The 16,257-nt window shown below is 37.5% G+C and overlaps 1 protein-coding gene across 4 annotated transcripts in view; it reads left to right on the top strand.

Annotated features, from left to right (window-relative positions):
* Nucleotides 1-656: 656 nt before the first annotated feature.
* UBE2U (ubiquitin conjugating enzyme E2 U) overlaps nt 657-16,257 on the top strand; it is a 67,201-nt gene continuing 51,600 nt past the window's right edge. For 2 of the 4 annotated variants that reach the window (XM_043878204.1, XM_043878206.1), the window contains exons 1-4: nt 657-1,163; nt 2,460-2,541; nt 3,538-3,630; nt 6,939-7,036. In XM_043878204.1, the coding sequence (XP_043734139.1) occupies nt 1,098-1,163; nt 2,460-2,541; nt 3,538-3,630; nt 6,939-7,036 (339 nt within the window). In that variant the 5' untranslated portion in view covers nt 657-1,097. Of the gene's footprint in view, nt 1,164-2,459; nt 2,542-3,537; nt 3,631-6,938; nt 7,037-16,257 lie in introns of those variants that run through there. The other 2 variants (XM_043878205.1, XM_043878207.1) reach the window with 2 other exon arrangements.

The following is a 16,257-nucleotide window of genomic DNA, read 5'->3' as shown; positions in this document are numbered from 1 at the left end:
AGTTCATGTTGCAGAGCATTCTTCCAGAGTAACTGAAGGATTCGATGACATAATAATGTATGCGAACATATCATGACCGCTGAAGTGCCATATGAAAGTGAAAGTCGCATAGTTGTGTCCAACTCTTTGTGACCCCATGGATTATACAGTCCATTTAATTCTCCAGGCCAGAGTACTGGAGTGGGTAGCCTCTCCCTTATCCAGAGTACATTCCCAACCCAGGGATCGAACCCAGGTCTCCCGAATTGCAGGCGGATTCTTTATCAGCGGAGCCACAGGGGAAGTGCCATATAAGTTGTTATAAACAAGCGCAGACCAGTACTATCGGTCATATGTTACCTGATAATTTCTAATATTCAAAGAAAAAGAAAAGATGATTTCGGAGGACTTCTAGTGAAGTCTTCTCTTAAACGCTAGACCCTCTGATTTTTTCCCCCTACCCCAACAAAACTGATGGACCTAGCAGTCTCACCGGGCGCGGAGATAGAGGGGGCAAAGGAGGCCTTAACAACGGTTCTCATTGGCCTTTCAAACTGAACCGTTTGGACGATTGGCTGCGGAGGTTGCCAGAGGCCACCCCACATCGCTGATTGGATGAGGAGCAGCCAAGTGCCCACCTCCTCTACAGTTCCGGTTAGTCTTGTTGCTTGGCAACCGATTTGCATCTTCTTGCCCAACTGGCACTCAGTTAGTTACACCTGTGAAGGGGAGACGGTGACTGGTTAAGAATACCCTAAACTTACGCCTCTTACGCCCACTTCACGCACAAACAGCACGAGTGGTCTCAGGGTTTCATCCACGTTTACCTTCAGGCTGGGCTGTGGGCTGGCGCCGCAAGGACACACCGCGGTGGAGAAAATGCTCACGTCTTCCTTCTGAAGTCCTCCTTTAGAAGAGTCAGAGGAGGAAAGAAAGTCGCTGCTACGTGCCCAACATAGGGCCACCTCTCTTGGGAGTATACAGCATTCTGAAGCTCGAGAAAGCAAATATTTATGTCAGTTTACTAGGTATAGGAGAGTGACCCATAACGTCAGACACTTGCCTCAGAGCGAACCCTAGTAGTGAGGGGACAGGGTCAGAGGCTTTTTTGCCTTATCATGTACAGCAGAGCTTACATCTTGCTAAAAAGAGAATTCAAAGAGTTGAAGAACAACAATTATGAGGTGAGTATTGGAGACGTGGAGGGTGTGTTTCATTGGGGTATGAGTTTTTAAAAGCAGTTTAATCTCTTTGTTCTACAAGGCATAATTTAGTTAAATCTAATTTGCACTACAGACTTTTTAATGAAACTATTTCAGTATAATAATCTGTTTCATAATAATTATTAGTATTTCATAATAATAGTTAACAGTACTGAGCACACTGTGCTGAGTAATTTATGGACTTTAATCCCTGAATGTAACAGTCTATCAGGTAGTAAATAACTAGTAGGTGCAGGGTTGCATTCACTAATTATCAATTGTGCCTGCATGTTCAGTGGCTAATTTGTGTCCGACTCTTTGCAACCCCATGCACTGCAGCTCACCAGGCTTCTCTGTCCATGAGATTTTTCCAGGCAAGAATACTGGAGTGGGTTGCCATTTCCTTCTCCAAGGGGTCTTCCCCACCCAGGGATGAAACCCAAGGTCTCCTGCATTGGCAAGTGGATTCTTTACCTCTGTACCACCTGGGAAGCCCCTCAATTATCAATACAATATTGTAAAATAAGTAGATAGTGTTTTGTTTTACCTACCAGAAACCTAAGTCTCAGAAAGCTTTCAGTAAATATTTGGGCTCGGGATTCCATCACAAGGTTTTTGACTCCAAAATCCCTTGCTCTTAAGTCTTGAGTTCTGTTTCTTCCTGTCTAGTACACTTTTTGCCAATTGCTGTGACGTATAACACATAAGTGTCTTTCCCTTATAATTTTATTTTTTAAATTTTATATATTATCATTTTTGGTTTGGGCTGGGTCTTCATTGTTTTGCACAGTAATACATTCTTTTCCCTCCATTGGAATAATGCCTCAAGTATAGGAAAATTTTATTTTTATATATAATTTTAGAGTTGAGTTTTTCTTAATGAAAATTTCTTACTTCATGCCTAATATAGCATCTATAGGGTTTTTTTTTTTAAAGCTATGAAGAAATACATGCTTTCCAACTATTCCTTTCTTTTTTAATTTGAATCTTAAATTGTCTATAGAATATATAAGTCACATATTCCATTCTTGACCTTCCGGTCCCATTTGTGATTTTCATACTAATGATTTATTTAAAATTTACTATTGCATGTATTTTCTGGAATCTACCTTAACTTCTGGGTAATAAGACAATATATAACACCTTCTCAAATCAAAAATTTTTATCAATAAAAGAAAATTTAGAGTTTTTGGAATTCATTGTAGCCTAATATCTGATTTCCCAAGCTGCAATAAATATTTAATCTTTTTTTCTGCTTTAATTTTTCTTGCTGCTTAGGGTATCACTGCCTTTCCTATAAGTGAAGATATGATGCAATGGGATGTTGACATTGAAGGTCTACAGAATACAATTTGGCATGGTTTGTGCTTTGAAAACCAATTTACTTTTTTTTTTAAGCCTTTATATTACTAGCCTAATTTCTTTAAGGTTGCACTGTATAAATTTTCTAGAATGCCTGAAGTTTTCACATGTTAATTTTTTCATTGTATGGCTTAATTTTTTTTGCCATTTGTCAACATGGATGGAAATTTCAGGTTTGAATTTTTCTTTATGCCCAGTCTTACTGTTATCATGTTTTTAAGAAGCAGACATAGGAAAACATATCAACTGAGAATATCATTTAATAGTCTTCCATGAATTCAGAAAATAACTTAAAAAAATGCCTATTGACAGAAAAATCCCACAATTATGTTTCATTTTTTTTTCTCTATGATTTTCCCACAAATGTCTATAAGTTAAGTTCTCAAGAAGACTAGGCAATCATAAACTTTAATGACCATGCCCTCTTACAGTTGCAGATTAACAACATACATTTGCTTAGTGAGATAGGGGAGAAAAGCATGTAAGTGGATAGTTACAATAAACTATAACATGTCCTGTTATGAATTTTGAATGGAAAATTGAGGAGGCAGTACTTAGTTAATTTTGCCTTGGAGTGTCGGGAACAGCTTCCCAATGAAGTGACACTTGAATTGGGTCTTGAAGAATGTCTGAGAATTCACCAGGTTTAGAATCAGAAGGTAGTGCAGGTAGACTGAACAGCCTAGCAAGAGCTGAAGAGAGAGGATTCTGGAGCAGAGAGTAAATATGACAAACCCAGTGAAGAGGCTGGTATTAGAGGGACAGAGTTAGTGGATGAAAAGGACTGGTAAGAATGTGGCTGAAAACACTGGGTTAGATTGTGAGTAGTCTGTTATACCATCTAGAGGTGTCTGGGCATCCTCTAATTCAAATTACTTATAGTAAAACTCTAGGGACATTAGGGAGGCTAAACTGTAGGCATAAACATCAATGTTAGGTTACAGTTAATCATTAATGTGACACTTTAGTAAAAATATTTATTTCTGTATCACAGGAGCATTCTTCCAACTGAGAATGAATTTTACATCAGAATATAATTTTGTCCCTCCAGTTGTGAAATTCAGAACAATTCCTTTTCATCCAAATGGTAAGGAACAAATAAAATTATTATCATAAATTCTGTCCATATTAATGTTATTCTTCATTAGCGTTTAATAATGTTTATTTTTAACATTATAAAGTAAGCATACTTATTGGGGAAAATATTAAAAAGCAGGAAAAATTATCATCTGAATCCTAATTCAGAGAGATACTGTTCTCAACATTTAATGAGATTTATTTCCTTTCTTCCATGTATGTATTTTATTTCCATAGTTGAGTTATTACACAAAGATGTATATATTTTTATTTAAAATGACATAATACATTTATTTCTGCAGTGTTAAACATTCTTCAATATATAATTTTGAACATGGATGATATTTGTATGTCTTCTTTAGAAAAATGTCTTTTCAGGTCTTCTGCCCACTTTTGGTTGATTTGGGGTTTTTTTTTAATATTGAATTGTATAAACTGTTTGCATATTTTAGATGTTAACCCTTTGTTGGTAACATCATTTGCAAATATTTTCTCAAATTCTATAGGTTGTCTTTTCATTTTGTCAATGGTTTCCTTTGCTATGCAAAGCTTTTAAGTTTAATTGGGTCCCATTTGTTTATTTTTGCTTGCCTTGGGAGACTGAGCCAAGAAAATAATGCTATAATTTATGTCAAAGAGTATTCCATGTATGCTTTCTTCTAGGCATTTTATGGTTGCTGGTCTTACATTTAGGTCTCTAAACTGTTTTGAATTTAATTTGTATATGGTATGAGGGAATATTCTAATCTCATTGTTTTGGCTCACTGATATGGCTGTCCAGTTTTCCCATTACCACTTGTTGAAGAAACTGTATTTTCTCCATTGTATATTCTTGCCTCTTTTGTTGTAGTTGAATTGACCACAAGCACATGGACTTATTTCTGGGCTCTCTGTTCTGTTCCATTGATTTATGTGTCTGTTTTTATGACAATATGATGTTGTTTTGACAACTGCAGCTTTGTAGCATAGTCTAAACCCTCAGAGGGTTATACCTCTAGCTTCATTCTTTTTTCTCAAGATTTCTCTGTGGCTCCATATGAATTTTAGGATTATTTGTTCTAGTTCTATGAAAATATTCAGGATATTTTGATAGCAATCTGTTGATTGCTTTGAATAGTATGACCATTTTAACAATATTAATTCTTCTAATCAAAGAGTATGGGATATTGTTCCATTTCTTTGAATCATCTTCAGTTTCCTTCATCAGCATTTTATAGTTTTCAGGGCATTGATCTTTCACCTCCTTGGCTAAATTTACTTCTAGGGTTTTATATGCTATTTTAAATGGGATTTTTTTTTTTTTTTTACTTTCTCTATATGATATTTCATCATTGTTGTTCAATCACTAAGTTGTATCTGACTCTTTGCAACCCCTTGGACTTCAGCACCCCAGGCTTCCCTGTCTTTCAGTATCTCCTGGAGTTTGCTCAAGCTCATATTGAGTTGATGATGCCATCCAACCATCTCAAACTCTGCCACCCACTTCTCCTGCCCTCAGTCTTTCCCAGCATCAAGATCTTTTTCAGTGAGTTGGCTCTTTGCATCAGGTTACCAGAGTGTTGGAGTTTCAGCTTCAGCATTAGTCCTTCCATGACTATTCAGGGTTGATTTCCTTTAGGATTGACTGTTTCATCATTAGTGTATAGAAATACAATAGATTTTTGTATATTAATTTTTTTTCCTTCAGACTTGCTGAATTCATTTATTCTAATAACTTTGGGATGGAAACTTTAGGGTTCTATATAAAGAATATGTTTAATATTCTTATTCATATTTAATTAATAAAGATTTGTTTCCAGTAACAGTATTGAATGTACAGAAAAGGGAAATGTCCATAAATAGCTACAATGTCCATAAATATAGGAATTTTTAAGTAAAATGTATTATAGCTATATACATTGCTTTTACACATAACAAGAAAGATATATGAAGACTTTACTCTTTGGTCATTGTTATGTCCCTAGAATCTTCACTCCCTGGCATAGAGTTGGTGTTCAAATATTTTTTGAATAAATTTGTCCAAAAATATGTTGGCAATTTACTATTAAATGAAAAATACTCTGAAGAATAAAATGTAATTTAATTTTAAAAACACAATAACTACACACACAAAAGTGTGTGTATTTTTTCCCAAATACTACTAATAAGTTAGTTAATTGACTGTATTAGGGCATAGGCTAACCTTTTCAAATGACTTTCCAATGTACATAGAACAAAGCTGGCAGGAAGGTTTTACCATCATCAACTTGTGGGTTTCATTTCTGGACCTAAGACATTTATTCTGTCACTATTTCCAGCCAGTGGGGAGGGGAGAGAAAAAGAGAAGAGGGCAGAACAGCTTCCTTAAGAAAATATGATCCAAAAGGTGCACACTTTACTTCTGCTGATGTCCCATGATTAAGACTTAGTCACACGGTCACATCTTGTTAGAGGAAAGGCTGGGAAAATGTGGGCAACTATGTATTCATCTAAAATGACACAGGGGGATGGGGAGGAGGCAGGCATCATATTTCTTACTATGGAGAGAAGAAATGGAGAAAAGGAAGAACAAACACTGGAGGACCATGAGTAACGTTCTTGAAACTTTTCATATCATTTCTTGATCATCTTTTTTACCACTGAGTCATAATTTCAGTTTTCACTTACCACAGTTTTAATACCAACTAGAATTTTTTTCTAAATACTTTTTTTTATCACATTGTTCATTCACATCTTTTGTCCATTGCACTGTTAACTATTATTGTAGTTTTACACTTGATCTTAGCCAAAAGGCCAAGAAGCCATTATTGTAGCTTTAAAACACAGTGTCCCAAATTGAAGACCCCTCTTTTCACCTTGTCAACATTTTCTTCCCAGATCTTTCCTAAAGGTTGCAGGATCTTTCCATTGGATATAAATATTTTTATTATTTTTTAATAAAAATTGTTTATATGTTAATAAAAGTATTTTTAATAATGATAACTATCATTTTTTGAGGATCCACTCTATGCCAGGTACTATATTAAGGACTTTGTTTTTTAAACTCTTTTCAGTGAAAGTAGGTACTTCAAGCATATTCCCCACTTCACATACTAGGAAAATGAGACCTAGAGAGGTAGTTCATTGCTCAGTGTCCATTGCTGATAAGTGGAGGAGTCAACCGTCAAATTTATGTGTATCTGACACCAAAGTCCATGCTCTAACAACTGGTTTATGTTGACTGTCACATTCATTGCAAAGATTGTCACTTGCTTTCTAACTTAGTCTATGATATGTTGATCTTCATAAGTTTTAAATGATAATTTTATATATAAATATTAATGTGTTATTTTAATACAGTAGACCCACATTCTGGCAAGCCCTGTATAGATTTTTTGGACAGCCCTCGTAAATGGAATAGAAGCTATACATTGAGTAGCATCTTACTTACCCTCCAGGTAAGAACAGATTAATAATAAAATGCTGTCTTTGTTGTTGTTTAGTTTCTCAGCTGTATCAGACTCTTTTGCACCCCCATGGACTGTTGCCTGCCAGGCTCCTCTGTCCATGGGATTTCCCAGGCAAGAATACTGAAGTGGGTTGCCATTTCCTTCTCCAGGGAATATTCCCGACTCAGGGATCAAACTTGTGTCTCCTGCATTGGCAGGTGGATTCTTTACCACTGAGCCACCAGGGAAGCCCAATGATTTCTTTAATACATTTAATTACCCAATTATTCAAAGTATAAGGAATAAAATATACAATGTTATATTTAAATTTTAAAGGATTTGAGTAAGCTTATATGACTCAATAATATTTCTACATCAAAACTGTAAAATGGAACTTGAACTATAAAAACTATTATTTTTAAAGTGAAATTGATAGCTTAGGCCCTTTCCAACCAAACAATATGTATTTTATAAAAGAAGAAAAGAACTGTTTGGATGGTTTCAATTCTGGAAATATACTCTTAGGCTTGCTTTTGGCTCCTAACGTCACTTTGTAATGTTGAACAGGCCTTTTAGATCTTTCTTCATTCATGAACCTTGCCTTCCTCAGAGAGGTGAACAAGTGACTACAACATAAAATAGTCAGCTATATCCTTTATTTATGACAGTACTAGAGACCTGCTTTGATAAGCTTTCATGTCAAACCCAGTGAACAATTAAACCTGAAATGTCCTCCTCTGCTCAGTAGATCCCTGTTTATAGAATGCATCCTTTGCATCCTAAATCTATGGTATTTAGAAGCTGCTTCTGTGTTGTGAGTGTGTTATGTCATTCCTGACCCTCAAAGAGCCTCCTTTCTCATCCTGAGATGTTAAATGATTTGAGCATCACTTGCTTTGACCACTTACATCTGGCCCGGTGAGATTCTATCCACCAGATTTTATCCATGATAAAATTCTATCTACTCATCATTAATAATAGTTGGAGATAAGTATTAAATTTTGATCTGAAATACCTGGAGAATAAAGTATTCTGGCTTAATTGAATTTTCTCAGTAACATAGAATTATAATAAAAATTCCATCTCTCCTATGTCTTGTTTTCAAAAATAAAACTATCCTTGATTTTCTATCTAGTCATCCTAGTAGGCTGAGTAAAATTTAAATTTTTTAAAAAATAAATTTAAATTTACAATAAATTTTTAAAAATTCAATGTTAAATTTAATCATTCATTCATTCTACAACTGTGTGTTGAGCATATGTGCTGGTGCCAGGCCATGCTCTGGAAGAGAGATTGGAGCAAAACCTTTGAGGAAGTAAGCGAGCGTAATGTGCAGAGATTTGTGGTTGATCTTTCAGATTCTTTCAACCTGAGTCATCCTATCTCTTCCACCTAAGTAGAAACAGCCTTAAAAACAGTAAAAGTGAATGTTCTCAAAAATGTAATGAGTGAGGGCAAACCAGAATGAAATGGTGAACAGTTTGAATTGCAGAATAATTTAATAAAGGTAAATTGGGGACTGTGAGTTTAGATAGCTTGGCTTCACTTCTTGGTTCTGCCACTTAATACTTTTTTTTTTTTTTCACTTAATACTTTTAATACTTAATACTTAACACTTTTGGAACAAGTTTGTCCACTTATCATTCCCTTTATTTCTTCATCAGTAAAGTGGGGCTGTTAGTAGCTAACTCATATAACTTGTAAGGACTAAATGTATAAATACATGTAAAGTACTTAGAACCATGAGTGGTCTAAGAAAAGAATTCAATAAAATCTGGTTAATATTTTATTGTTCTTAATTTTTACCAGTAATACAAAGTGACAACAAAGTGTTCCCAAATACATCATGAAAAGCCAGTAGATTACACAGTTTCTTTTATTTTTCAAATAGTTTTATAAAACAAATATGCCCACATTAGAAAACATTTTTAAGATAGTAGAAAGGAAAAGAAAATCACTGGTAATCATAAAGAAAATTCCTTCCCTGTTGTTATTAACATTTTCTTCTGATCTTTTCTCTTGTGTTTTTGTTTTAAATCTTCAGTTCCACATTCCCTGCAAGATCAAGGCCAAATTCTGTTGCCTGACAAATGATCTACTTCTCACACCTTGGCCTTAACCCTCTGAAACACACCATGGCATCCCGCTCATATTTATATCTTTATTATTTTTTTATTTTTTAACTCACAGTTCTTGGTTCAATTCAGGTTAAAAAGCATTTATAGAGTTCTAAACTCTAAAGTTACAAACCAAGTCAATCTTGGACCTTACAAAGTCCTCAGTCCAGTTCTGCGTCTGACTAGCATCCTACTTTATTCCCTCTTTCTCAGTCCTTTTAGCAAGCAGCTGCTCACATTTTAAGAGTCAGGTCAAAAGATGATTCCTCTGAAATGCCTTTCCTGATTTCCTTTCCTAGGTGAAATTGATGGCTTTGGTTTGGGGAGGGGGTCTTTCTTTGTGAAGTGGTGCCCTAAGTATGTGTGTGAGAGAACTATAATGCTATAATGCAAATACTGCTTCCTTATCTGTCTTCCCCTATTAGAGTGTAAGACCCTGAAGGTCAGGAAACAAATTTAATTCCTGTGGTAGATACTAAGTAATATGACTGAAGCAACCAATCTGTCTTTACATAGTTGCAATGATACTATCAGTTAGTTCAGTAGCTCAGCTATCAGTTCAGTTCAGTCGCGTCTGACTCTTTGTGACCCCATGCCTCTCTGTCAATCACCAACTCCCAGAGTCCACCAAAACCCATGTCCATTGTGTCGATGATGCCATCCAGCCATCTCATCCTCTGTCATCCCCTTTTCTTCCTGCCCCCAATCCCTCCCAGCATTAGGGTCTTTTCCAACGAGTCAACTCTTTGCATGAGGTGGCCAAAGTATTGGAGTTTCAGCTTCAGCATCAGTCCTTCCAATGAACACCCAGGACTTATCTCCTTCAGGATGGACTGGTTGGATCTCCTTGCAGTCCAAGGGACTCTCAAGAGTCTTCTCCAACACCATAGTTCAAAAGCATCAATTTTTCGGCACTCAGCTTTCTTCACAGTGTGAAATGGGAGCAATTGTGTGGTAGTTTGAGCATTCTTTGGGATTGCCTTTCTTAGGGATTAGAATGAAAATGACCTTTTCCAGTTCTGTGGCCACTGCTGAGTTTTCCAAATTTGCTGACGTATTGAGTGCAGCACTTTCACAGCATCATCTTTTAGGATTTGAAATAGCTCAACTGGAATTCCATCACCTCCACTAGCTTTGTTCATAGTGATGCTTCCTAAGGCCCACCTGACTTCACATTCCAGGATGTCTGGCTCTAGGAGAGTGTGAGTGATCACACCTTTGTGATTATCTGTGTTGTAAAGATCTTTTTTGTACAGTTCTTCTGTGTATTCTTGCCACCTCTTCTTAATATCTTCTGCTTCTGGACTCTATGGGAGAAGGCGAGGGTGGGATAATCTGAGAGAACAGCATCGAAACATGTATATTATCAAGTGTGAAACAGATCGCCAGTCCAGGTTGGATGCATGAGACAAGTGCTTGGGGCTGGTGCACTGGGATGACCCAGAGGGATGGGATGGGGAGGGAGATGGGAGGGGGGTTCAGGATGGGGAATACATGTAAATCCATGGCTGATTCATGTCAATGTATGGCAAAAACCACTACAATATTGTAAAGTAATTAGCCTCCAACTAATAAAAATAAATGAAAAAAAAAGGGGGGGGGGAGAGAAAAAAAATATCTTCTGCTTCTGTTAGGTCCATACAATTTCTGTCTTTATTGAGCCCATCTTTGCATGAAATGTTCCCTTGGTATCTCTAATTTTCTTGAAGAGATCTCTAGTCTTTCCCATTCTTTTGTTTTCCTCTATTTCTTTGCACTGATCACTGAGGAAGGCGTTCTTATCTCTCCTTGCTATTCTTCGGAACTCTGCATTCAAATGGGTATAGCTTTCCTTTCCTCCTTTGCATTTTGCCTCTCTTCTTTTAATAGCTACTTGTAAGGCCTCCTCAGACAGTCATTTTGATTTTTTGCATTTCTTTTTCTTGGGGATGGTCTTACTCCCTGTCTCCTGTACAGTGTCACAAACCTCCGTCCATAGTTCATCAGGCACTCTGTCTATCAGATCTAGTCCCTTAAATCTATTTCTCACTGCCACTGTATAGTAATAAGGGATTTGATTTAGGTCATACCTGAATGGTCTAGTGGTTTTCCCCACTTTCTTCAATTTAAGTCTGAATTTGGCAATAAGGAGTTCATGATCTGAGCCACAGTCAGCTCCTGGTCTTGTTTTTGCTGATTGTATAGAGCTTCTCCATCTTTGGCTGCAAAGAATATAATCAATCTGATTTTGGTATTGACCATCTGGTGATGTCCATGTGTAGAGTCTTCTCTTGTGTTGTTGGAAGAGGGTGTTTGCTATGACCAGTGGGTTCTCTTGGCAAATCTCTATTAGCCTTTGCCCTGCTTCATTCCGTACTCCAAGGCCAAATTTGTTACTCCAGGTGTTTCTTGACTTCCTACTTTTGCATTCCAGTCCCCTATCATGAAAAGGACATCTTTTTTGGGTGTTAGTTTTAGAAGGTCTTGTAGGTTTTCATAGAACCGTTCACCTTCAGCTTCTTCAGCATTACTGGTTGGGGTATAGACTTGGATTATCGTGATATTGAATGGTTTGCCTTTGAAATGAACAGAGATCTTTCTGTCATTTTTGAGATTGCATCCATGTACTGCATTTTGAACTCTTTTGTTGACTATGATGGCTACTCCGTTTCTTCTAAGGGATTCCTGCCCACAGTAGTAGATATAATGGTCATCTGAGTTAATTTCACACATTCCAGTCCATCTTAGTTCGCTGATTCCTAGAATGTCGATGTTCACTCTTGCCATCTCCTAGTGACCACTTCCAATTTGCCTTGATTCATGGACCTAACATTCCAGGTTCCTATGCAATAGTGGTCTTTACAGCATTGAACCTTGCTTCTATCACCAGTCTCATCCACAACTGGGTGTTGTTTTTGCTTTGGCTTCATCCCTTCATTCTTTCTGGAGTTATTTCTCCACTGATCTCTAGTAGCATATTGGGCACCTACTGACCTAGGGAGTTCATCTTTCAGGGTCCTATCTTTTTGCCTTGTCATGGGCTATAAAATATTTTATACTATCCAATTAGTTAAAGCCCGTGAATTTGGAATTCCTTCTGTGGATGAGTTTGATATTTACTTTTGCTTATATATGAAAGCACAAGTTTTCAAAGAAATCAAGATCATAGACATTTAGGAGCATATGATTAGCATATTAGACTTGAAAATATTTTTAACACTATTTCAAGTATCAACCCCATGGATAACAATGTGATAATTATAAATGTGTATCACTTGTTATTCAAAAGGTTATAATCAGAGAGTCATCTAAATTTAAATTATTAGTACTTAAAGAAAATGAAAAACTCAGTTCTGGAATGTGAAGTCAAGTGGGCCTTAGAAAGCATCACTACAGACAAAGCTAGTGGAGGTGATGGAATTCCAGTTGAGCTATTTCAAATCCTGAAAGATGATGCTGTGAAAGTGCTGCACTCATCCCCTTTTCCTCCTGCCCCCAGTCCCTCCCAGCATTAGGGTCTTTTCCAACGAGTCCGCTCTTTGCATGAGGTGGCCAAAGTATTGGAGTTTCAGCTTCAGCATGTCCTTCCAATGAACACCCAGGACTGATCTCCTTTGGGATGGACTGGTTGGATCTCCTTGCAGTCCAAGGGACTCTCAAGAGTCTTCTCCAACACCACACTTCAAAAGCATCAATTTTTCGGTGCTCAGCTTTCTTCACAGTCCAACTCTCACATCCATACATGACTCCTGGAAAAACCATAGCCTTGACCAGACGGAACTTTGTTGGCAAAGTAATGTCTCTGCTTTTTAATATGCTAACTAGGTTGGTCATAACTTTCCCTCCAAGGAGTAAGCGTCTTTTAATTTCTTGGCTGCAGTCACCATCTGCAGTGATTTTGGAGCCCAGAAAAATGACAGAGGATGAGATGGCTGGATGGTATCACTGACTCGATGGGCATGAGTTTGAGTAAACTCTGGGAATTGGTGATGGACAGAGAGGCCTGGTGTGCTGCAGTTCATTGGGTTGCAAAGAGTCTCACATGACTGAGCAACTGAACTGAACTTGTGTAGTTGTTTATTGATCCTTCAAATTTATTTATCCTCTGGATAGCTTTCTATGTTATTTCATGCTATCACAAGGCTACTTTAGAAGCTGGACTTTTACTACTACTGCGGGGTATTTGATTTGTGTATGTTAATTATTCCTTTCATTGCAATTCTTAAAAAATCATTAAATGTAGTTTGTGTGTATATTATATGCAAGTTCTTAAGCATAGTGGTGAATGCAAAGACCACCGAATAAACTCTACCAAATGTGTCTCTCTGAGTAAGACTTTCTCCAACCAAAGAGCAAAAGCTTACTCTTGAAGAAAAGTTTCATCTGCTTCCCACCCACTTTGAAAGATATAGTGAAATCCACATCAAATCCTTGTTTAAGCAGTTGCAATATTCTTGAAAATATAGCCCAGTGTGTTTTCCAAATATGAAAAAAAAAAGTCAGAAAATTCTTGTTGCTTTTGAAATATCCTCTGTCAGATTACTGGTTTTGTTAGTGAAAGGTTGCCGTCATTTCCATGACTCTTAAGCCACAATAATCCACTCTGAGCTGTAACTGCACTTAGACATTCTGGTTGTAATTATTTTGGCTATATTTTATTATCTAGTTTATTTGTTGTAATCTGACATTCAGCATACTGAATTATTGAATAAATATTTCAAATTTGTGTTAATATTAATTTTGAGATTCCAGATAAATAAGAACATAGCCTAACAACCACCATATTTTGGTTCCTACTGGTCACCTATATTATCCAGATGTGCAGATACTATTATAGACAGAATTTTGAAGATGTCCCCAAGACTCTCACTGTCTGGTTACTCAGTCAAACTCTAGGTGTGAAGGAATTTTGCAGAAGGAATTACCATTACTAATCAGCTCACCTTAAATAGAAAGGTTTCATGAGTTATGCTGGGGGATGACCAAAATAATCACATGAGCCCTTACCAATAGAAGAGGAAGATGAGTCTCTCAGAGGAATGCAGTAAAGATGGAGGGAAGGAAATTGTAGGAGAAGTCCAAGCAAAAGCAGGTTTTTCTCACTTTTGCCTCTTGAGACATAGAGGTCCCAGTGTAAGTTCCAGCAAGAGATGTCTCAGGGTTGAGGGCAGCCCCCAGTTAACCATCAGCAAAGAAACAGGAAACAGTCCTACAAACAGTGAATTCAGGAACTGAATTCATCTAGCAGACAACCATAGGAGTGGAAAAGGTCAGTTTTCATTCTAATCCCAAAGAAAGGCAATGCCAAAGAATGCTCAAACTACCGCACAATTGCACTCATCTCAAACACTAGCAAAGTAATGCTCAAAATTCTCCAAGCCAGGCTTCAACAGTACATGAACCGAGAACTACCAGATGTTCAAGCTGGAATTAGAAAAGGCAGAGGAACCAGAGATCAAATTGCCAACATCCAGTGGATCATCGAAAAAGCAAGAGAGTTCCAAAAAAACCTTTACTTTTGCTTTATTGACTACGCCAAAACCTTTGACTGTGTGGATTACAACAAACTGTGGAAAATTCTTAAAGAGATGGGAATACCAGATCACCTTACCTGTATTCAGGTCAGGAAGCAACAGTTAGAACTGGACATGGAACAACAGACTGGTTCCAAATAAGGAAAGGAGTATGACAAGGTTGTATATTGTCACCCTGCTTATTTAAATATATAGAGTATATCATGTGATATGCTGAATGAATGAAGCAAATGAATGAATGAATGGATGGATGAAGCACAAGCTATAATCAAGATTGCAGGGAGAAATATCAATAAGCTCATACACACAGATGACACCACCCTTATGGCAGAAAACAAAGAGAAACTAAAGAGCCTCTTGATGAAAGTGAAAGAGGAGAATGAAAAAGCTGGTTTGAAACTCAACATTCAGAAAACTGAGATTATGGTATCCAGTCCCATCACTTCATGGCAAACAGATGGGGAAACAGTGGAAACAGTGCAGACTTTATTTTGGGGGAGTCCAAAATCACTGAAGATGGTGGCTGCAGCCATGAAATTAAAAGATGCTTGCTCCTTGGAAGAAAAGCTGTGATCAACCTAGATAGCATATTAAAAAGCAGAGACATCACTTTGCCAACAAAGGTCCGTGTAGTCAAAGCTATGGTTTTTCCAGTAGCCATGTGTGGATGTGAGAGTTGGACTATAAAGAAAGCTGAGTGCTGAAGAATTGATGATTTTGAACTATGGTGTTGGAGAAGACTCTTGAGAGTCCTTTGGAGGAGGGAGGAGCCAAGATGGCGGAGGAATAGGATGGGGAGACCACTTTCTCCCCTACAAATTCATCAAAAAAACAATTGAACGCAGAGCAAACTTCACAAAACAACTTCTGATTGCTAGCTGAGGACATCAGGTGCCCAGAAAAGCAGCCCATCATCTTCAAAAGGAGGTAGGACAAAATATAAAAGATGAAAAGAGAGAGTCCCTTGGACAGCAAGGAGATCTAACCAGTCTATCCTAAAGGAAATCAGTCCTGAATATTCATTGGAAAGACTGATGCTGAAGCTGAAACTCCATTACTTTGGCCACGTGATGTGAAGAACTGACTTATTTGAAAAGACCCTAATGCTGGGGAAGATTGAGGGCAGGAGGAGAAGGGGAAGACAAAGGATGAGATGGTTGGATGGCATCACCGACTCAATGGCTATCAGTTTGAGCAAGCTCTGGAAGCTGGTGATGGACAGGGAGGCCTGGCGTGCTGCAGTCCATGGGGTCACAAACAGTTGGATACAACTGAGTGAACTGAACTAACTGAACAGAAACCTGAATGAACTGAGACACATTCTTCCCAGAACCTCTGAAAAGAGCCCAGCCAGCCAATACCTTAATTTAAGTCTTGTGCAATCTTGAGAAGAGAAGCCAGTAGAACCAACCCCAGCTTCCTACCTGTAGAAATATGAGAGAATAAATTTGTGTTGATTTAGATGCTAAATTTGTGGTAATTTGTTATAGCAGTGGTAGAAAACTATGGTTGTTCAGTCGCTAAGTCATGTCCCTTTGTGACCCCATGGACTGCAGCATTCACACTTCCGTGACCTTCACTACCTCCAAGAGTTTGCTCA

The sequence above is a fragment of the Cervus elaphus genome, chromosome 20, assembly GCF_910594005.1.
Source record: "Cervus elaphus chromosome 20, mCerEla1.1, whole genome shotgun sequence".
Taxonomy (NCBI): Eukaryota; Metazoa; Chordata; class Mammalia; order Artiodactyla; family Cervidae; genus Cervus; species Cervus elaphus.
Note: the sequence above shows the minus strand (reverse complement) of the source record. Positions and strands in the feature narration are given on the sequence as shown.